Below are 22,279 nucleotides of genomic sequence, written 5' to 3' on the forward strand. Positions count from 1 at the left end.
AAGGCGCCAAAAGGGAATATTTAAAGCAATTAATTATTTCGGGGTTCAATCCTGATTGCCCGTTTTGTAGTATTAAATATTTACGATGATTAATTAATGCCGCGTTAATTAATTCCGTGGTCAACCCTAACCGTTCTCAAACGAGGATCGTGCAAAGGAATATATTGTATATTATTTTTTAAATAAGGTTGAATTTGTTTTGTGGAAATTCTCAATTCAAGCCTCTGATTCTGTGGTAGAACGAGCCTTATTGATGAACGGGCTGATCCGAACTCAAACATCGTCCCTCTGGGCCGTGATTAGCGCCGCGGTAACGACCCAAATCTGTCACGGTTCAACCGAAGTACCGCTAGGGCTGCCACCACAGAAATAAAGAGTACGCGTGTTTTAATCTTGCAGTATAGTGCAAGATTCGTTGAACGTTCATTCAGTCAGCGCGCACGCCTTGACTTGATTACCCCGAAGCAGTTGTGCAAAAATGCCTCATTGTCAGTATCTAATTGTAAAAATAGAAGTACGAAAGTGAATCGGTCAAAAAGAGGTATTTCTTTCCACGAGAAGTTATTTGTTGTAACTTTTTAGTTAAAATTTTTGCTTTGCTTTTGCAAAGCAAAAATTAACATGAGCAATTCCTTAGCCACGCGCGCGTCGCCGTTCTATCTTGATTTATTTCTGTGGCTGCGACCATCGAAATATCCTATCGAACGATACTCTCATAAAGCATTGGGACATTAAAATATAACTCCAGTTTTTCACAGAAACAAAGCTATGCAACGAAAATTGACCTAGCCTAGTACGGCAACCAACTTAAAGTTTGCCACCATTTTATTTCGACTCAGTTATACTCGTCAATATAGTATCCCATCAAAAACATGCTGTAAAAAACCAAGTCTCGAAACTTAGTTTTTTTACCGTAAAAAGTTGTGAGATCCATGTAATACCAAGTCGGTTAATTAATAAGTTATTCAGTCCCTACTTATAGGACCTTTTGTCTTAAGTAATAACTTATTTATTTATATTGATATGATAATAACGTAAATATTTAATATTGATATTATGATAATAACGTAAGTTATTATCATATCAATATTATAATTTTTTTAATCCACAACAAAGTTATAGGGTAGGTCAAAAAGATCCGGAATTGCTTCGACAAAAAGGATGGTACGGCCTTGCCGCTTTTTTTCTCGACTTGGCTTGATAGTATTTCGATGCCACTTTATATGGAAACAATTAAAAGTTCAGAAGTTTAAAACAACTCAAATTACGTCTATAATACATACAATTATACATCTGGTACATTATATCGCATCTACTGATGCCTCTTTGGTTTAAGCATTTGCTTAAATGGTACATGTTAGAAAGACTACGAGTTGGCGTAGCACTCGTAGCGGGCGTAGCACCGAGCATGTTCATGAGATCATAATATATATTTTTGTACAATTACTTGGAGACTTTCCTACAATACTAATACTACTAATAATTTTTGTTTTTACTTGTTTCTTTCTTGAAATTATAGCTCTACCATAACCTTAAATAAAAGCACCAAACAATAAATCGAATCAAATCGTACAAGTCGAATCGTACAAGTCATTTTTATTTATCTTAAAGAAACAGCGGCTCATCTTATACTAATTACATCATAAACATTGCAATAATAATTAAACAGCTAATATCTTTGACCTTAGAAAAGAATAAATATAGTTCTAAATTATACTACTTATAGGTTACAATTACGGGTTATGAATGTAGCGAAAATGCAAGAGTACTAATTTAATACCTTAATATTTATCGTCTTCTAAATTGTCAACCCTAAAACGGGACCTGCTAGTTGACAGTTCACACGCGACCCGGCGCAGGGTAAACTGGGCCATTAGGCGAGATGCGAGCACCGCGTTATTGTCGGAGGGTGTTGCCCTGATTTGCGGGAAGATGCGCCCTCACATTCAATCTGTGACGCCGACACACAATTTAATGGTATATTCCACCTCTTAAACCACCTTTATGCCCAGGACATAAGAACTAACTCTATAGCATGTTGGTAACATTTTAAACCACCATTACAATATACACATTACACGTTGATAATAATTAAAGGTTGCAATAATTTACTTTAAGAATTATGAAAATTGTAATAAAATATTTTCCTAATTATAATTGTAATAAAATAATTTTCTTAACTGTAGGCTGTTTAAAGTATATAAAAGGTACAAGTAATAAGGTGCGTAATGATATATAATTTTTTTAAACTACTAACTTTTTGGCAATTTGAGGTTTTCACACACAATGCTATGACAGTGGAATAATAAACACCGAAACACAATATTGATGAGCCCGTCACCAGCAGGCTCTGGGCGGGCGGCGGAGCGGTGACAGCGCGATGTCTGACCCTGACAGCCAAATTGATACTGTCTCTGCCCGGGACAGACGCTTAATAACATTTCATATTCCATTTTCGTGTCTTTTTACGGATATTACATTTATTAAATAGGGAAATGGAATAACGAATTAAGTCTCGTGACTTACATAATGACAATGCTATTATTGGGTGTCTCAAAGTATACTTTGAGGACTGAAATAAGGACTGCATTTTAGAAAAAGAATAATAATTGTTTTTTACGAAACTTAATTTGGTTTTCGACATTTACGACTAGTTGGACAGTAAATTTCTTTGTAGCTCTTCTTGTTTTGTATAATATCTTCCTCTCTATTGTCTACTCTGTACAGGAATGGTTATTGGTTACCCTTCAGTTGGGAATGCAGTTTTAAATGTCGAAAATACTATAACTATTAGGGATAATATTATGTACACGACCATGATTGTATTCCGTTGTCAGTGGTCCGTACGCGTCAGTGAGCTGCAGTGATTTCGTTCATCCGTATTAGCGCCACGGGCCTCGACGACCCGCCAAGGCCATTCAAAGGGTTAAATAATTGTCTATATCTCTAATTGCTAATGTTTTGCATTTAAAGTTCTATCATGGTATTTTAACTAGTGTATTTCATGGATTGTCGTTTTTGTAACATCGTATATCGTTTCGATACGAAAATCTGTATAATAATCGGGGCCTATAAATTAATATCTCGCATAGCAATGCACTTGTTATGTATTATAAATAATTAACACCAAATATACTGCTCTGGATTAACATCTACCTACTGTACTTGAAAAAGTTCAGCATTTCCGCCGGTTTTCCTTTTCCCGGTCGAAGTCGCGGGCAACATTATGGATGGCTCAAGTTAGTCCCGGAATCGGACGTAGGGGAGTCTGTCTCGTGTCCGATACAATACAACACAATGGGCACCGCCGCGGGGCGCCGCTCTACCCTATATTCATTCAAATATTTGCTACATAAATTCAGTAAGGGGGATTTAATGAAACCAAAACATTCCACACGATAAATCAGAGCGATTCAATGCCGTTTTACTAATTGCGTTGCCGACTATTACTGTTAGAATTCAACGTATTGTTAGTCGGTAGAATTAGATATATTGCCTATTGGATTTCCTGTGTTATTTAACTTGAAATCGTAAAGGTGAATGATGATTTTGGTAGTCTATGTTGCTGATTTCTTCTAGTATAGCGCCTTAACTAACCAATTGAAACTACTTATCCGATTTTAATTGTTAAGATATCAAAACGTTAAATACACTTCTCTGTAAAAAATGTTCAAAAGTATATACAAATACGAGTATTTGTACTCGTATTTGTATATTCTTTTCTGTATCTTATTGCATAATCCAGGCGCTCGACCTAAACTCGGTCTTATTAGCTGAATAAAAAGATTTCATCTTGAAACGGACGAATGAAAAACGACTTTCATTTCGCCACTTTTTCTCAGCAAAAAATGCCTCATTGTGCGGACCGGATGCAATCTGAGAAAGAAAATAGAGTGGGGCGAGGGAGAGTCTTGTCCCCTTGTACATGATTTTTTCATTATCCGCCGTGGAAAAGTGCGCCAATTAAACTAGATTTTTCCATTGTATTCTTTTGTCTGACGCCTTGGAAAATAGGTTTTATTTTGCGTGAAAAACAAAATTAGATAGACAAATTAGTTTTAAAAACTTGATTTTTCGTGAAGAAAAACATTGAAGTGTAGGTAGAAAATAATTAAATGACAGTCATATCAAATGCTATATTCGACTAACTGCCGCATTCATAGACATTTTATGCTACTTCAATTTAACGAAGAGTTTGACAGAATATAATGTATGGGGCTTATCATTAAAATCTTCTTTTATTTACAACTAAGTAATTAATGTTTGTCTCTGAGTGTGGCAGTTATATGTATATAGTTGTAGACTTCGTGCAATTAGGACTGTTGAAACGCTTGTGTTTAGTTTTTCGTTGATATACTTTTTAAAAGCGCGAGATATATGTTTACGAATACGTTACTAAATACATTTCATATATTAATTTGAATTTTTAGGTTCACTCTGCATCCTCTATCGATTGTATCACGGGGAGTGCTCTGAGGAATTGTTCGGAATCATACCTCCTGCAACTTTTCGCCATCGTTCCACGCGAAAAATATACCGTCCTCATCACCTGGATGAGTGGCAGTCTTCCATCGTGCATTTGTCGCGTAACTTTCTGCCGCGCACTGTAAAAACCTGGAATGAACGGTCACAGTAGTATTTCCAGACCAATAAAACCTGCAAACCTTCAAGAAGAGCGAATTCGCTCTTAAAAGGTCGGCAACGCATCTGCAGCTCTTCTGATGTTGCGAGTGTCCATGGGCGACGGGAGTTGTTATTCGTTTGGTGACACGTTTGCTCGTTTGCCCCCCTTATTTTATAAAAAAAATCGTAAATATCCCTAACAGTTAAAGGTTTCTTTTTGTCTTCATATAAGAAATAACTAGCCATTTCACTATTCGATGAAAATGACATTTTCTAAAAATGATTCCTAGCTAGATCGATTTATCGCCCCCGAAACCCCCTATATACTAAATTTCATAAAAATCGTTGGAGCCGATTCCGAGATTCCAATTATATATACAAGAATTGCTCGTTTAAAGATATAAGATATAGCCGACTTCCCAAAATGGAGGCGGTAATATTTTCGAGTTTTATTTTTAGGGGTATAGTTCATCGTGGCTGTCCAAAAGCGCTGACGTAACCCGCCATTACTCTCGAGCTGTCTCGGTTAGTAATACTGTTTGCATATCGCCGTGCGGGAAACTTAGCGACCCTTTCCCCACTCCTTGGGGGTACAACAGAGGCTACGTCATAATATTATACTCATCAAATACGCTAAAGTCTAAACACAGAAACAAGTTTCTCGCGTTGACATGTATCTAACATTTTTTTAAATCACCAGAATCGGATTGCGAACGAAGACGTTGTAGCTCTAGTGTGTAGGTATAATTGTATGTATAATTTTTTTGGTTGTTCCTAGTGACAGCCGACAGGACACCTATACCTAAGTCCTGTCGGTCAAAAAAAAATCTTGTTCAACAATATCCACCTGCCACCACTTGGCAAGGGAAATATTTTCAATTAAATCTTTTTTCACGTGTTTTAGTATCAAAGCTTTTTAAATAAATGCAAAAATACTGTCAATTTGCAAAAATCAAAAGCGATGTGTGTCCCTATTTCCTAACCTTCCATTTTTCAAAAATTTTAAAACAATATTTTATCGAAAGTAGAATTTAAGCGTATATTTTGTAAATCTATTTGCTATTGTCGCAATGCACCAAGTTCTATTCAGCTTTTACAAAGGAATTGGCACAGTTCTGTCTTTTATTGTGCAATAATTATTTCGTTTTATTACTTTTAAATTGTTTTTGAAGCATTGCGACCTACAAAATATACAGTAAGTACAAAAAACGTACATTCCTTTGAAAAGAGGTTGTTTCACTACTTTCTGATAAGTGCCGGATAGATTATCCAGAACTTTTTTGACAGATAGAGTAAGGAGTATCCTGTCAGATAAGTTGTGGATAACCTATATAATAATTATATAATAAGTTACTGCTGGATAGCACTTTCTCAGGAAGTTGTGAAAATTTTTTACGTAAAATCGGATCCCGAAAACCACGATTATATAATAGATGATAGCCACCCATAGACACTCGAGGAACTACAGAATTTATATCTAATGTTGACGACCTCTGTGGCTCAGTGATGAGCGCGTCAGTAGCTCAAGCCGGGGGTCGCGGGTTCGAATTCCGCCGACGGAACAAAAAGTTTTCAATGTTTATGGGTCTGGATGTTTATTAAATAATATGTGTATGATATAATAAAAATCTTAAATATATGTTATAGTATATAAGTGTTAAATATATTTCCGTTGTCCGGTACCTGTAACACAAGTCCTTTAGGTACTTAGCACGGGGCCAGACTGACGTGGTGTGAAGCGTCCATAGATATTATCATAATTATTATTATTATTAATGTTGCGAATGTTACCCATTTTAGACTTCTACATTTTTTAACTTTACTTAATCAGTGAAAGAACACAGTACCGTTGTTTCACGCCAGGTTTTATGAACATATATAATGAAGACATGACTTGATGAAGTGGGTAAGTAACCATTTGAAAACTGTCGGTTTTTGCATTAATGCAGGCTTTAGGACCGGGAAAATTGTTTGTGATGTGAATTCTATGTATAGCTAGATATATTAGCCGGATGATGAAGTAGGTAAGTTACAAGGTTTATTCAAATTAAAAGTGAACAATAAGTAATTGCTCTTATGTTGTAAAATGTTAGTTACCCACTTCGTCCACTCATGTGTTCTAATATGTTCTGATAACAATATGGCGCCGCGCCAGGGTAATTAGGCAGTAGGCGTGGCTCACGGAGCGATATCATATTAGAGCTTAGACGTTGGTGGAGCTGGTTAAAATACGAGGTAATTAAACATTATGCAGTAGCACAGAATATATATTAGTAGTACCAGCAGTAGCTAACTCAGTTTAATAGTAGTAATCCAGCGCTGGTTTGATTATTGGATTGGAATAATGTGAACCGGCCATTATTTACTTTACTGTGAGCTGAAACTTAAAAGTATATATTTTATGACTTGATCACTCCATTGAAGGGGTCGAACACGAAACGAAGCTAATTTTGGAAAATTCAGACACATAATAATATGTGCCTGAATTTTCCACTCTTAACTCTAGCAATACCAGGGTAATTATAATAAAACATTTTGATCCTTTTTTTCCTTATAGCGGTAGATTCTGTGTGTGAAACATGAAAAATAAAAAATTATCCAATGATCAAGGTTTTGAAAATCTGCCATCAGATTCTAATTTCTAGTAGACCTGTTATAATAAAACAATCAAAAATAAAAATAAAATCTATTGTTAATACTAAATTACGTAAGACTAAAAAATAATTGTAGCAATAATACTAAGTACATATTAAAGTGTATATTTCCCTATCACTTCCAGGAGATTCCCGATCACTGGAAGTGGACAAGGATGAGTTCGGCCGCGCGGTGCAGCTGGTGCGGCAGTCCCCCGAGTTCACCATGATGGCTACCGTGCGCCAGGAGCCCGGCAACACCGGCTCCATCATATCCTTCTCTCACGGATACAACAGGTACCCGTCTCTCCACCCCTTGGACTTAAACATATATCATTCTTATTCTTTGAAGTCTAATTTATGTTTTTTTAATCAATTTCGACTTATATATTTTATTTATTCGCTTCATCTTTGCACGCTCTACATGTTTTAGAGATGTATTTTTAAATACTTTGTTTGACCTGGAGCGGCTCTTTTTGCAACCGTTGTTCGCTCCGTCGCGATTGTCTTCTACCCAGGATAACTAATAACCGAACTGTTTGACGTCGGCTAGCGGGTCGCCATGATGTCCCGGGCCTGCCGGCGGGCGCGGGGCGGCTGCCGACGCGGACCGATCCACGGTGAGTTCTAGATCTCGATATCGTTGCACGCGCGCGCCCGGCGACCGCGGACGGCGGGCGCACGCGCGCATAGGGGATAATCATATATCTTGGAATGTCCTGTGCCTCGGAATGCCCTCCTCGATCCACTTGTTGACCGGTCGGCGCACCAGGGCCCCCGCTCGGCCGCCGGTGCGCGCGACCGTCCGCTTGCATGCGTTAACCGTGCCTCCTCCGACGTCCGTCCTGTGGTCTGTGTCTTGCCGTGTTTGTTATGTATCTGTCTAACTCCGCCTGACTCGCACCGACCTCGTCGCCGCCGCCGCGGGCCGCCGCGCCGGCCGGGTTTCGCACTAGCATTCCGAGCGACATGGGAGCCAGAATCGTGCACATCGTGCGGCGCGCGACGCCCCGGCGCGGAGGGCGCGGCCGGTGGCGGGGCCGGCGCGGCCCCCCCGATCCCCCCCGCAGGCGGCGGTCGCCAGTCTAGCTTTCCGTCGGGCACCGGGAGGGTTTCGCGGGCGACCGCGATCCGTTCCGAGGTACAATATGGTCCCCTACCCCGAGCGGGCGATGTCGAGATGTAGAGCGAGCCGAGGCCTCGCGGCGCGCCCCGTCCCGCCGGCCGTACCTCGGAACGTTTCGCGGGCGCGGCGCCAGCGGGGCGCGCGGGGTGGGGGTGGGGGGACGGCGGGTGCGTCTGTACGGTGCGCGTGCGCAGGTACCTGGAGCTGCAGTCGAGCGGGCGGCGGGACGAGGTGCGGCTGCACTACGTGGCGGCGGGCGGCGCGGCGGTGCGGGTGGAGAGCTTCCCGTTCCGGCTGGCGGACGGTGCGTGGCACCGCGTGGCGCTGGCGGTGTCGGGCGCGCAGGTGACGCTGCTCGTCGACTGCCACGACCTGTACAAGCGCACCGTCGCGCCGCCCGACACCAACTTCAGCCAGCCGCAGCTCTCGCTGTGGGTAGGCCAGCGAAACAGCAAGCATTCCATGTTCAAAGTGAGTTTACGATACGATTGCTTCTATTGAAAAACTTTTATAAAGATTGCTTTACGGTCAAAAACGTATTATATTTTGTCTGGGACCGTCTTATCTTAATAAGTATCGGTGAAATGCACCTGCTTCTAAATCCATGCTTCCATACTTACTATACTAATATTCTACGAATAATAAAAACTATTTATTATTCGTAGACTAATATACCTACTTAATATTATAAATGCGAAAGTGTGTCTGTTTTTGCTTAACCTATTTTGCTATAATTTTGTATAGAGATACTTTGAGTCCCGAGAAAGGACATAGGATAGGATTTTATCCCGGAAAAATGTACGGTTCCCGCGCGATTGACGAATTTGGGCGCAACGGAGTTGCAGGCGTCATCTACTTATACATAAAACAAACGAATTACCAAAAACTATATCACGTTCGGCAGGGGTCGCTGCAGGACGTGCGGCTGGTGGGGGGCCCGCACGGCTACCTGCGCCAGTGCCCGGGCATGGACTCCGTGTGTCCCACCTGCGGACAGTTCTCCCTGCTGCAGGCCACCGTCGTGCAGCTGGCCGAGACGCTGCGACAAACTAACCTCAAGGTCAGACCGACACTCCGCCCTTTAATTTTTTGACGTTTAAACTTTTTAAAACACAATTTAAAAAGTTCAAACGTCAAAATCGTGAACATAAGAAATGAAGTTCATGTTCATCAAAGTTACATGTATAAGGGGGCTGGACTTTGCTAGTCCACCATGTTAAGGGTTTACATAGATGTGCTTATGTGTGGTCACTCTTGCAGATAGACGAACTGCAGGAGCGCCTGGCGAAGTTAGAGGAGTGTGACTGTCAGAAGTCGTGCTACTTTAACGGCACCCTACATCCTGATGGCAGCTCGTGGCAAAAGGACTGCAACGTCTGCTCCTGCGTGGTACGTTCAGCATACAAACTAAACGTATTCAAAATCCCAGCATTATAATAGGCTACTGTCATCGTGACAGTAATAATTATTCCGTTAATGTGGACGTTTTCTGACACATGCAGTGTTGAGAGGGCCAAACACTATATTATGTTACCAAAGACAATGTGACGTATTTGATCCATTCGCGTTTTATGTTAATTTTAATATAGTGTCTGACAGCTTTGTGAACCTCAAAAAAAACTGACGAACTAACTTTTTTCTTTTATTTTCAGCACGGGAACATAACGTGCAGGCCAGTGGAGTGCGGCAAGGTGGGGTGCAAGAATCCCGTCATCAACCCCGGAGACTGCTGCCCGACGTGTCTCAGTAAGTAAACATAAGTAAACTACCTTTAGTTTTGGTAAAGCCTAAAGAGCCCCGGAGACGATCAAACGGTTTGATTTAAACCTTACGTGTTTGATGCAACCGTTTGATGTCGGTTTGAACGGTTTGTCAAACGACACTGCGCAGTTTCAGTCAATACGCGCTGTCGAGTACACGTCTTGTGATGCAGAAGATGCTCTAGATTCTAGAACGAGGATCGCGATTTTCTTATCTTATGTTTATAACGTTAATGTCCTCTGTCAGAAGAGAAAAAAAAGATATACGTGGGAGAGCCATGCTTCTGCACGAATGGGCCGGCCGAAGAAATGCCACGTTCTCACAGAAAACCGGCGTGAAACAGCGCTTGCGCTGTGTTTCGACGAGTGAGTGAGTTTACCGGAGGCCCAATCCCCTAACCTATTCCCTTCCCTACCCTGCCCTATTCCCTTCCCATCCCTACCCTCCCCTATTACCCTATTCCCTCTTAAAAGGCCTGCAACGCACCTGCAGCTCTTCTGATGCTGCGAGTGTCCATGGGCGACGGAAGTTGCTTTCCATCAGGTGACTCGTTTGCTCGTTTGCACCCTTATTTCATAAAAAAAAAGACTGGTCCAAAGAATGGTATGAACTATGGACTAACATAATATCGTTTTACCCACGAACATCTACAGAATTCTTTTTTTCTTCTTCATAATCCAGCACTAAACTAAGCCGGGTTTGATCAAACCTTCAAACGCGTCGGAACACGATCAAACGGCGCGTCAAACACAACGAAAATATGAAATTTCATCAAACAAGCTTCAAACACGTAAATGTTTGACAAACCATTCAAACTAGCTTTGTAAACGATCAAATCGGTTTGAGTCAAACCAAAATTTACGTGTTTGAGTCAAACCGTTTGATCGTCTTCGAGGCCCTTAAAGGGGTTTCGAGACGATCAAGCAGCTTGGCGGCAAGCTCGTAGAGTTTTGCTTGCATCGAATTTTCATTGTTTGCTTGATGCCTGAGACAAGCAAGCTTGCTTGATCGCTTCGGAACTTCTTAAAGGGGATCAAGAACCTTGAAGCAGCTTGAAACTCAACTCAAACTAATCAATCAGCTTAATTGATGTGCAACTCTTGTGTAGCCCTGATGGACAATAAATTGCAGCGTGTAGATGTATGAGGTTCAAATGATTCTTTAACCACCGAATGTTTCTAAGAAACCACCCGCGTGACCTTATAAGGACCGTTTCAACAGAAAGTGCAACATCAGATGCCCAAGTGATTAAAATATCCTTTAGAGCCTCCGTCGGCCGATAGTTGGACCAAATTTGGGTTTCAGTACATTATTATCGGCCGATACAAATCGTTTAGTATGCGCACCTTCATACATCTTCGTACTGATTATAAGCTTTCGATCAAACTATCGGCCGACTAAAAGTCTGCAGTCTACGGGGGCTCTTAGGCTGATAGAATATTACATGTTCAAATTCTCCGTTTCATATTATATTCAGAAACATTTTGTGTTGCGAATTCTAAGATGTTCAATACATTAATCGGTGGTACCACGTTCCAGGGCAGTGTTTCCTCAAGGGCACGCTGTACGAGCACGGCGAGCGGTATCGGCCGAAGGAGTGCGCGGAGTGCGTGTGCCACGACGGGAACATGCAGTGCACGCGCGTGGACCCCGACACCGCCTGCCCGCCGCTGCCCTGCGACCCCCAGGACCAGTTCACGGTGCTCGGCGAGTGCTGTCGATTCTGTCCGGGTATGCTTATCCTCCTAGTTATATCATCACTAGATGTCCCGCGCGGCTTCGCCCGCGTAAATTAGGAATTTTACAGAAACCGTACATTTTATCATAAAAATATTTCCCCTGGTTTTCCCACATTTTCCTGAGTTTCTTCGGTCGTATTAGTCTTAGCGTGATAATATAATATAGCTATAGCCTATAGTCTTACTCGATAAATGATCTGTCTAACACTGAGATAAGTTTTTAAATCGGACCTGTAGTTCCTGAGATTGACGCGTTCAAGCAAACATACTCTTCAGGTTTATAATATTAGGTAGGTATAGATTTTTTTTTAATTATCGCTTGACAAACTCGAGTCTCGATCTAGAAGACTATGAAATGGTATAATATGGTAGTGATGATGATGATGATGATGATGATGATGAATGTAATTTGCATAGTAGCATATGCTTTCTGCTCTTAAAACAACGCCGAAACTCCCAAACTTGTATCTATAAAGAATCAGGAGTTCTCTCAGCACCTTCCGAACCACGGTATACCAGGTATATCTCGGTGCAAAATCTTACTTGTTGGTAGCATATGCTTAGAATACTTCTCACGAAACCGAAGTCACCACATGTTTCCCTATAAGTTTTGAGGAGTTCCCTCGATTACTTATGGATCCTTCATCAGATCACCACTTTTGTGAATATAATACCAAATTGGGATGATACCCTATATATACCAAAAGAAAAATTTTGAAAATCGGTTAACAAACGGCGGAGTAATCGTTGAATATAAGAAAACTAACATAACACCTCCCCCATTTTGAAAGTCGGTTAAAATTGTAGCCTATGTGTTATTCTGATGTATAAGCTATATTATTGTAAAGTTTCATTAAAATCCGTTCAGTAGTTTTTGCGTGAAAGAGTAACAAACATCCATACATCCATACATCCACACATCCACACATCTCCACATCCATACATCCATACATCCAAACAAACTTTCCCCTTTATAATATTAGTAGGAAGTAGGATAGTTTCTAGAGAACTTGCGTCTTTAAACGTCACACGTCACAGAGAATACGTGTTTTGTGTTAGTTTTAGTATAATTGTATGTAAGTATGCAATTAGTCTGTAAGGTATTTATAAGATGGGTCAAGATGCCTGAATTAAATAATAAATAAATAAAAATAGAATAAATTTAAAGATTGAACGCTGCTCAGTACAAAATATTCTAAAGATCTAAGGACATGACACGACAAGGATGATGCGCTCTTAGCTCTTTTTACCAGAGTTTCTAGTTCTACACACCACACAAGGTGCTGGTAAGCAGCTCCTTCTTTTAATAAGATTGAACACTGGTTGTTAACAAAGTTTCTATAACCTGTGCGATTGTAAGCGACGCAAGTGTCCAGAAAAATGTCGTAATGACATGGGTCTCACATTGTATCGGTTACCAGTTCAGTAAAGAGCGTATAGTAATTAAAACCAACTCTGTGAAAACCAACCATACTTCTCCAAATTCCGTGACAGCGTTTAATGATCCTGCAACTACTGATGCTAACCTAACCTAACCCCAGGAATCAATTGTTTACAGGCGTGGACTACTGCAGTTTAGGTCACACGTGCGATGATAACGCGACGTGTATGAATCTCAATACCATGTACACTTGTAAGTGCAATTCTGGATTTAAGGGCGACGGACAAACTTGTGAAGGTGAGCTCTTTTACATAGTCGACGTTTTTATACGTCCGTAGTTACACACTAATTTCCTTTCAACCTAAAGACGAAGCGTGACGACCTACCTTATATCTGGCTACTCCTACAAACTTTATTATTATTGTGGACAACAATTTACGAGCCTCTTGAGGGGAAATTGAAGACGTGAGTGAAAGAACACGATAAGTAACATTTTGTAACATACGGACATTAATTACTCATTTTTTAGGGTTCCGTAGCCAAATGGCAAAAAACGGAACCCTTATAGATTCGTCTGTCTGTCTGTCCGTCCGTATGACACAGCCACTTTTCTCCGAAACTATAAGAGCTATACTATTGAAACTTGGTAAGTAGATGTAGTCTGTGAACCGCATTAAGATTTTGATACAAAAATGGAAAAATTATTAAAAATTTTAGGGGTCCCCATAAGTACAACTAAAACAAAAAAAAATTTCATCGAACCTATGCATGTGGGGTATCTATATATAGGCAGATATAGGTCTTCAAAAATAATATTGAAGTTTCTAATATCATTTTTTTCTAACTTGAATAGTTTGCGAGAGAGACTCTTCCAAAGTGGTGAAATGTGCCCCCCCCCCCCCCTTCTAACTTCTAAAGTAGGGGCATGATAGTTCTAAAAAAATATATGATGGACATTATTATAAAACTACAACAACAAATTGGTTTGAACGAGATCAATCTAGCAAGTAGTTTTTTTTATATGACTTAAATGGTAAACCTTAATTTAACTTTCATTAAATCAACTGAAATATAAAAATAAATCAAAAACCTTTTAATTTCATAAAAATAAACCTTATTGCTGCGGCGGAACCCTTCATGGGCGAGTCCAACTCGCACTTGGCCGGTATTTTCCTTATAATATGAACAAACCCTGTAACTTATCAGTTATCTACTTCATCACCTGGCTTACATATCAGGCTACACATATAATGCACAGTTTTTGATTTATTTCAAATCATTTTCCAGCCCTAATGCCTCAATTTATGTAAAAAGTGGCAATTGTTTTATTTACTGTTAGTTAACGTGTTCATCCACTCACGGCAAAATTATTGTTACAGAGAAACGATAAACGTTAAAAGAAAACATTTAAAAGTCAAACGTCGAACAAAACTTTTTGTTTACTGGCTAATTTTCCAGCCCTAATGTCTATGCTCAACTTTCTGTTTACTTAATAGCATTATACTAATGTATACTATTAACTTTTTGCAAGGAACATGACTGTAATTTTGTTCCATTGTTGTGGATTGGTTAATAAATGAAAAAAATAAAAATAAAATATGTTAACCGTGTTCCAGACGTGGACGAGTGTGAGTCGGAGGGCGGCCTGTACGGGCACCACTGCCACACCAACACGCGCTGCGTGAACGTCGTCGGCGGCTACGTATGCCAGTGCCAGCCCGGCTACTCGCGCCGCGACAAGTACAACTGCGTTGAGGTGAGACTCGCTCCTTGGGCATAGAGTGCGTAGAACATATTATAGTGGCGTACAGGGCATATACCCAGCCCTTGAATTACGTATAGGCGGTATATGCCCATGGCCTATGGGCGGCAGCGTCCTAGGATGGTGGCAGAGTTCGGGGCGGCGAAATTAAAAACTCTTAAAAAACTTTATATACGGCACTGCATATACCCACGATTCCTACTACTGTTCTGTGTTAGGGCGTTTGTGCACTTCACGGAATTTTACCCTCCGGCGCGGCGCGCTCTCGATTTCCTACCTTATTTATATGGCAAACGTGAAAGTTATGAACGCCGGACGGTAAAATTCCGTGTAGTGCACCAACGCCCTTATCGGGAATATAGTGTTATAAAAAGGTGTAGCTACAGAGGCTTCCAGAACAGAGGCAAATACACATAAAAAGATAAGGCGAAGATATGGAGTAGCCAACAAAAGCGAAGTAACGTGATTCATTTTAAGCGATAACTAGATACTAAAAGTGGGAGGTCTTTATTTTGATGTCGTGAATGTTTCCAGGACGACGAGTGCGGCGCGAACACGCACGGCTGCCACGAGTTCGCGGAGTGCACCAACACGCCCGGCTCCTACACCTGCACCTGCATGGACGGATACGCTGGCGACGGACGCACCTGCACGCGTGAGTGCTGCGCGCGTGGATAATACTTAAATTTAGGCTGCAACCATGTCTAGAAGAATATTATTAAATGTTTCTTGAAAAACTTGAGATTCGAGTTCTTCAAGTTTGAGAGATTCGAGTAGAACTAACTTGCAAAAACAAAGTTTTTAGTACAATATGTTGAGGCAGCCTTCCTTTCATGCGACACGAATCACATAAGCTCGGCCTCGCTCTGCCGAGCGACACGCACGCAAACAGTTGTTTCGATCTTGGTTGAGTTCGTACCGCAAGAATCCGAAGACTACCTTTTAATCTTGGTTTAAATAATGATAGCTAGTCTCTATAAATAACTTTACTAATACTCAACCAATTCCGATTTCAGCGGTGTGCACGGGCGGGTGCCTGAACGGCGGCGTGTGCTCGGCGCCGGAGCGGTGCTCGTGCGCGCGCGGGTTCGCGGGCGCGCGGTGCGAGCGCGACGCGGACGAGTGCGCGGCGGCCGCGCCGTGCGTGCCGCGCGCCACGTGCGTCAACACGCCCGGCAGCTACTACTGCGTGTGCCGGGACGGGTACCGCCGCGACCCGCACCAGGACCACTGCCTAGGTAAACATAGTCTGAGCACTTCCAAATGTGCAAGCACGTTGACGTCAACGACTTTCGTTTTTCTACTGTTGCGACTTGCAACAGATTAAAACGACAATTGCCGAGGGATATTCATAGTTGATTTAATCCTTCGATCGTGGATTCTTGGAAATCTATTGTTATTCCATTGTCTCGCTCACCGGTGGGCTTATGGGACTTGATGGGCTAATTTTTCTGAATTGTTGATGTGTGGTTTTAGTGTTACCATAATTTAATTGTGCAGACGTGGACGAGTGCGCGGAGGGTTTCCACACGTGCGCGCCGAGCGCGCGGTGCGTCAACACCGACGGCGGCTTCCGCTGCGAGTGCGACGCCGACAACTGCGATCTCAGTGAGTATAGACACCGAGCCCTACGCTGTCAGCCCTTGTCTAGTAAAAAGACAATTTTAAATTTAGAATTTATGATAAGAATTTAGTAAAAATTGGAATGGAGCTATCAATTATTTTAACTGAAATTGCTTGCAAGAAAAAAGTAATTTCGTCCTTTTTTGCTCAGGCTGCTCGTGGCAGGGGGGCGTGGTGTCGGACGGCGCGCGGTGGGCGGAGGCCGGCGGCTGCCGCGCGTGTTCGTGCCGCGCCGGCGTCGCGCGGTGCGAGCGCGCTCTCTGCGCCTGCGATATTGACAACACCACGCTCTCTGTGAGTATGATATATACATTATTTATGACGATTGACGAATACTTGAGGACGCGACGTAATGATCAGTCTTGGTTAAAGTTTCAGTTATTTACTGTCGTTTGAATGGCTGTGACTCAATGTTGGTTCAATATTTTGGTCCGTCTAATTTAGTGTCGAAAACTATGAATAAGAACATTGGAAACTTTATTTTGCCACCTAATAGTGTGTTCACAGCACTCATCACTGTGTTGAACAGTTGTAACAAGTAACAGCTGTTGTAATGTGCGGTCCTGCTAGGGGCTTTTAGCGCGGAGCCCAAATCAGAACAAGAGTTGTCATCTTACTCGCAAGTCGCAACTGTTTAGCAGCTGCTCTCCGTGTCAAAGCTTTCAAAGCGCCATAAAATCCTTGCAGGACTGTAGGCTGTATCACAAGTATATTGTATATTGTAAGTATAGGTTGTTGAACTACGTTTACAAGTGTCATCGAGGAAATTAATTCCTAGGCAGTTGACGGACCTACGTCGTTTGGTTGGCTTATGTCAATTCAATGTTAGCTGTGATCCGTCGGCTGGGTTTGACGTAACGCGACCAAATTACTGCCTAGGAATCGACTTCTCTGAAAGTACAAACATTCCCACAGCTGGCGAGCTCGGACATGTCGGCGGCGCTGGCGCCGGCGGCGTGCTGCCCGCACTGCGACGAGCGGTTCCACTGCCGGCACCAGGAGATGCACCACGTGCGCTTCCGCAGCGGCGAGCGCTGGCTCTACCAGTGCCAGATCTGCGAGTGCCTGGTGACTAGCATTTCCGTTACGCATTCTTCTTTTTCACTTTGTAATTTGATTGAATGACTGGCGTGTTCATTGAATGAATGAAGGAATGAAGGAAATAACATTCAACATCTTGACTGAACCTCATTTAGTGAAGTCATTGAATCCATACTAATATTATAAATGCGAAAGTGTATCTGTATCATGTATGTCTGTGGCTGTCTGTTACCTCTCCACGCCCAAACTGCTGAACCGATTTTGCCTAAATTTGGTATGGAGATACTTTGAGTCCCGAGAAAGGACATAGGACACTTTTTATCCCGGAGAATGTGTAGTTTCCGCGCGATAAACGAGTTTTTCCGCAACGGCGTTGCGGGCCTTAGAGGGACCAGACATGGAGGAACGTTTTCGTTGAAGTAAAATACTGTCAGAAGTATAATTTGTTAATTGAGTGTAATAAAATAATTGTATTCGTTTAATTTCCAGCTGGGTGAAGTAGACTGCTGGGAGCCGGCGTGCGCGGAGGCGGGGGGGTGCTGCGCGGGAGAGGGGGTGGCGGGGGGCGGCGAGGGCGCAGCGGGGGCGGGGGGGCCGCGCCGCCTGCAGCTGGCCGGCTGCGCGCCGCCGCACTGCCCCGACTGCCAGGTACCGCCGCGCACACCGCACGTACCTCGGCCCCTCTAGTGTATACGGGACGTAACGTCATATACTGATCACGTGGACATTCGTACCATCGAAGAAATGTATTCATAGGGTGGACCTACGCCGTTTGGTCGAGTTATGTCAATTCAATGTTATAAATCTGTCGGCTGGGTTCGACATAACTCGACCAAATTACCTATGAATCAACTTCTCTGATAGTACCATCAAAGAGATTTATTCCTAGGCAGTTGACAGACCCAGTGACGGATTAAGACTACTTGATGCTTTGAGCAATCCATGCCTGTGTCCGTATGTAAACTAGAAACGGTATTTAAACTTTTACCACCTAAAAACAGATTACAGTTTTTTGGAGACGTGAGTCCTTCGTCTGGGGCCCTAAGGACGGATGGATTTTGTCTTTCTTCTGGTGCCCCCCCAGACTTGATGCAATAGGCAATTGCCTATTGCATCAAGTCGGGGGGGGGGGGGGGGCTTAATTTGATTAAGGGTTAATCCGTCACTGGACATACCAACGTCATTTGGTCGGATTATGTCAATTCTATGTTAATCGTGATTCGTGATCTGTCGGCTGGATTTGACATAACGAGACCAAACTTCGTAGGTTCACCATCTTCCTATGAATCAACTTCTCTGATAGTACTTACATTTGCCAGCTTTCTATCTCTTTTACTGGAGCAAAATTTGGTATCGCGCTTCTCTTTCTTATCTGTGAAATAGCCGGAGCCATAACTCGGGTAAACGGGACATGTATGATGTAGCAATGGGTGCAATAACGCGTATTAGTACGCGATCCCGGGCCCGTACCACGAAACGGTTTTGAGACTCAAAATTAAGCGTACGAGAATGTTGCGTTCTACTGTAACAAACGTGAAATGACGTTGTTAGAGCAGGACGCGGCATTCTCGTCCGATTGTTTGAGTCTCAAAACCGTTTCGTAGTAGGCCTACTGATTCCTAATAATCTTGACAATTGGGTGTATCTGGCGCCTCGATAGTTGTCCTTCAAAAAATTCACAAATCATTTTGTGATGGTGAAAAAATATAAGTTATCTAAATACTTGCCAACTTTGTTGTTATTTAAAAAGGCTATTGTAATATTTTATTACAATCAAAACAAAATAGGATGGAAAATTGTAAAGTATCTTGAGAATACGCTAATATTAAAGTTATTTAAGGGAGGACCTGCTTAGCTGGGAATTTTTTTAGTTTTGTAAATTCGTAATTTTAAGTATTTATTAATCAAATCAACCTAATTGTTAGTAACGAAATAAATCGATTTAATCGCTAGAGCCGACGCTGCATATAGCTGCAAGTATTAGAACATTTGATACAGCAATTTTAACACATTTGCAATAGTCTTTACGCGAGCGTACTTTAATAGCGAGTGCAAATGTTTGTTATATTGGCTAAAATACTTAATGTAAGTTTGCTTAGCATTACATAGTAGGAAATATTACGCGAAGGTCGGAGCAGAGGACGCTACTAGCACATACAGTAAATGACGCATATATACATTATACATATATGATAGACCAAAACCGACATGTTTCACACGTCCAGAATATTGACAGAGACGTTGTCGAACGTCGAACGGAACTTTTTGTTTACTGTCTACGCTGGTGCTGTACTCTAGCGTCAAAACATTGCAGTAATATATCCTACTGTTTGAATATTTGAAGGTGTGTGCGGCGCCGATTAATTTTCATGAGAGCCTGTCGCTTGTGACTTATGCGTTTACTAACCGAGCTTGTCGCGGGCTGTGATTGTGATCGGCAGGGGAGAGTGACTTCAGTTTCGCGAAGGACCCACTATAGTTAACGCAAAATGCAACTATTTCACCTGGAAATGGTAATATTTGTTTTGGAAATTGTATGGTATCTACATAGAAGATTGGTCCTTCGATCTTAGACCGATCGATCCAAAGGATATGAGAAGCCTACCTCTAATTCGATTCGGTTCCTATTAACAAACACTCTAGCTATGTTAACAAATCAATGTGATCAACGACAGCTGTTAATGTACTGTCTTTCAAAAAGCCTGTCTCTCGCTTTTTCTCAATGCAAAGCTATAGTGGATGTTCGCCGAGCTGATGTGTCCTCTCTCTCGCACGGTCGGTGTGTGACGTGTCCGCTTGTTGCAGGGCGGGCAGTGTGCTACTTTGGTGAGCAATCTCGCGTGTTGTGTGCATCGGTAACCATCCCCACTCTTCTTATTCATTCGTTTGCTAATTAGGACCTTCATGTGCGAACGTGGCTTTGTCGAACTGAATAATTGAGAAGTAATTTAAAAAATCAACTTTTAAAATAAATTTGTCATAGAATTTCAATGCTTTCTTTGAACGGTAATTGTGTTCAGTGATTCGAACCGTCATTAAACATGTCCGATAATGCCACCGATCAGGGACCCAATTCTCTTACCTCGAATTACGATTCGGTTCGCAGTCTGCGACAGGCCGTAAACCGAACCGAGGTCCGAGCTTATAGAACTGGTGCCCGAATGTTTCATATCGAGGTATCGTTAAAGTACTCTGCATGTTTAACTTCACTCATGAGTCATCCGCATGACTATGCTTGTCCTCGGCCTCCGGCACGGTCCACGGAACATAAGCACGGTATTTGACATGTCCCGATCAGCTTACTCATTTCTACTTCTATATGTCATTAATTATTGGATTATCTTTATAATAACTAGACTCCTGTACATTCGGTAGTAAAATATGACTACCACTTTTAGAAGAGGATGCTTAAAATATTGTTGAATAAATTTTAAATACGCCCTCTACACGTCGGTTCAAAGACAACTGAAGGCGAATACGCACATGTAGAGATATCTAGTAATATGTTCTGTCTATGATTGATATTTGCCGTCGATCATAAAGTTAATATACCTCGTAGTATATTAACTTTATGCCGTCGATTGACCTTAAAATAATTGATAAGAAAAGATGACGCAATCTGTGATCGTCCATTACCGAGAATTAATAAGCTTTTTAAGTTTTCCGACTGCCAACAATATTTTATGCATTTTAGACATATCGAAAACTTTGTCGTAGTATGTGTTACGTTAAATGTTTATAATTTATTCGAGTCGTATATTAAAATGTGTCCCTGTAAATAGTGTAGAAATTTTTTAGTTTACTATTGTTTTGAAATCGAACCTACTATTCGAAAAGGATACAAGACTCTCAGATCTCGTGGTATTGTCTTATTTTGGAGTATTTCGATAGCACTGTCATGGGAGAGTTTCTGATATGTCCAACACGTGGCCGACGGTCGCGCTCGGAGACGCGGTGCGACCGTCGGGCGTCGCCCGGACCGCCCGGCCCGCGGGGGGCGGGGCGGGGCGGGGCGGCGTGCGATACTCGGTGGTGTTATAGCGGCGGCGGCGCGGCGGCGGCGCTGGCGCTGGCGGCGCTGTGGCTGGGCCGCGCGCGCCCGCACCGCAAGCACCGCGGCGCGCGGCGCTAGAGCCGCCCTGAGCGACGCACGCACACCCCACTCGCTATAGATAGACCTAAAGTTAACCAATTGACGCGGGCGCCGCTCCCCGCCTTACCGAGCGGCGCCCGCCGCCCGCCCCCCGCGCCCCCCAGTAGCGGCCTATAGTGTAGAGGGCGCGCGGGGCGGGCGCCCGGGCCGCCGCGCCGCGCGTGTGAGTGTGTGCGAAGAGCGCCGACGCCCGACGAGTGCCCGAGCGCGCGGCGGTCCGACGCGGCGGAGACCGCGCCCGACGCGCCCGGCGCGAGCGCGGCGCACCCACCGTATCCGTAATCGAATTCTAAATCGCCGAGTACGATCGCTTGTAATTATTATGTATAATATTATAGTCCTGTAACGGTCCTAGTAGCTGTCGTTGCAGCGGGCGGGGGCGGGGGCGGGCGGACGCGGCGGCCTGACTTTCCGGACGTAGATATTCCTGTAGATAT

The 22,279-nt window shown here is 42.7% G+C and overlaps 1 protein-coding gene across 1 annotated transcript in view; it reads left to right on the top strand.

Annotated features, from left to right (window-relative positions):
* Positions 1 to 20,878, top strand: part of LOC121728630 (protein kinase C-binding protein NELL1-like) — a 62,114-nt gene extending 41,236 nt beyond the window's left edge. The window contains exons 3-17 of the mRNA XM_042116833.1: positions 7,403 to 7,553; positions 8,577 to 8,853; positions 9,287 to 9,442; positions 9,643 to 9,771; positions 10,035 to 10,128; positions 11,683 to 11,874; positions 13,441 to 13,560; positions 14,880 to 15,019; positions 15,560 to 15,680; positions 16,042 to 16,263; positions 16,526 to 16,633; positions 16,800 to 16,942; positions 17,564 to 17,716; positions 18,179 to 18,337; positions 20,495 to 20,878. Coding sequence (XP_041972767.1) covers positions 7,403 to 7,553; positions 8,577 to 8,853; positions 9,287 to 9,442; positions 9,643 to 9,771; positions 10,035 to 10,128; positions 11,683 to 11,874; positions 13,441 to 13,560; positions 14,880 to 15,019; positions 15,560 to 15,680; positions 16,042 to 16,263; positions 16,526 to 16,633; positions 16,800 to 16,942; positions 17,564 to 17,716; positions 18,179 to 18,337; positions 20,495 to 20,548 — 2,219 coding nt within the window. The 3' untranslated portion in view covers positions 20,549 to 20,878. The remainder of the gene's footprint in view (positions 1 to 7,402; positions 7,554 to 8,576; positions 8,854 to 9,286; positions 9,443 to 9,642; positions 9,772 to 10,034; positions 10,129 to 11,682; positions 11,875 to 13,440; positions 13,561 to 14,879; positions 15,020 to 15,559; positions 15,681 to 16,041; positions 16,264 to 16,525; positions 16,634 to 16,799; positions 16,943 to 17,563; positions 17,717 to 18,178; positions 18,338 to 20,494) is intronic.
* The last annotated feature ends 1,401 nt before the right edge of the window (positions 20,879 to 22,279 follow it).

This window comes from Aricia agestis, chromosome 7 (assembly GCF_905147365.1).
Source record: "Aricia agestis chromosome 7, ilAriAges1.1, whole genome shotgun sequence".
NCBI lineage: Eukaryota > Metazoa > Arthropoda > Insecta > Lepidoptera > Lycaenidae > Aricia > Aricia agestis.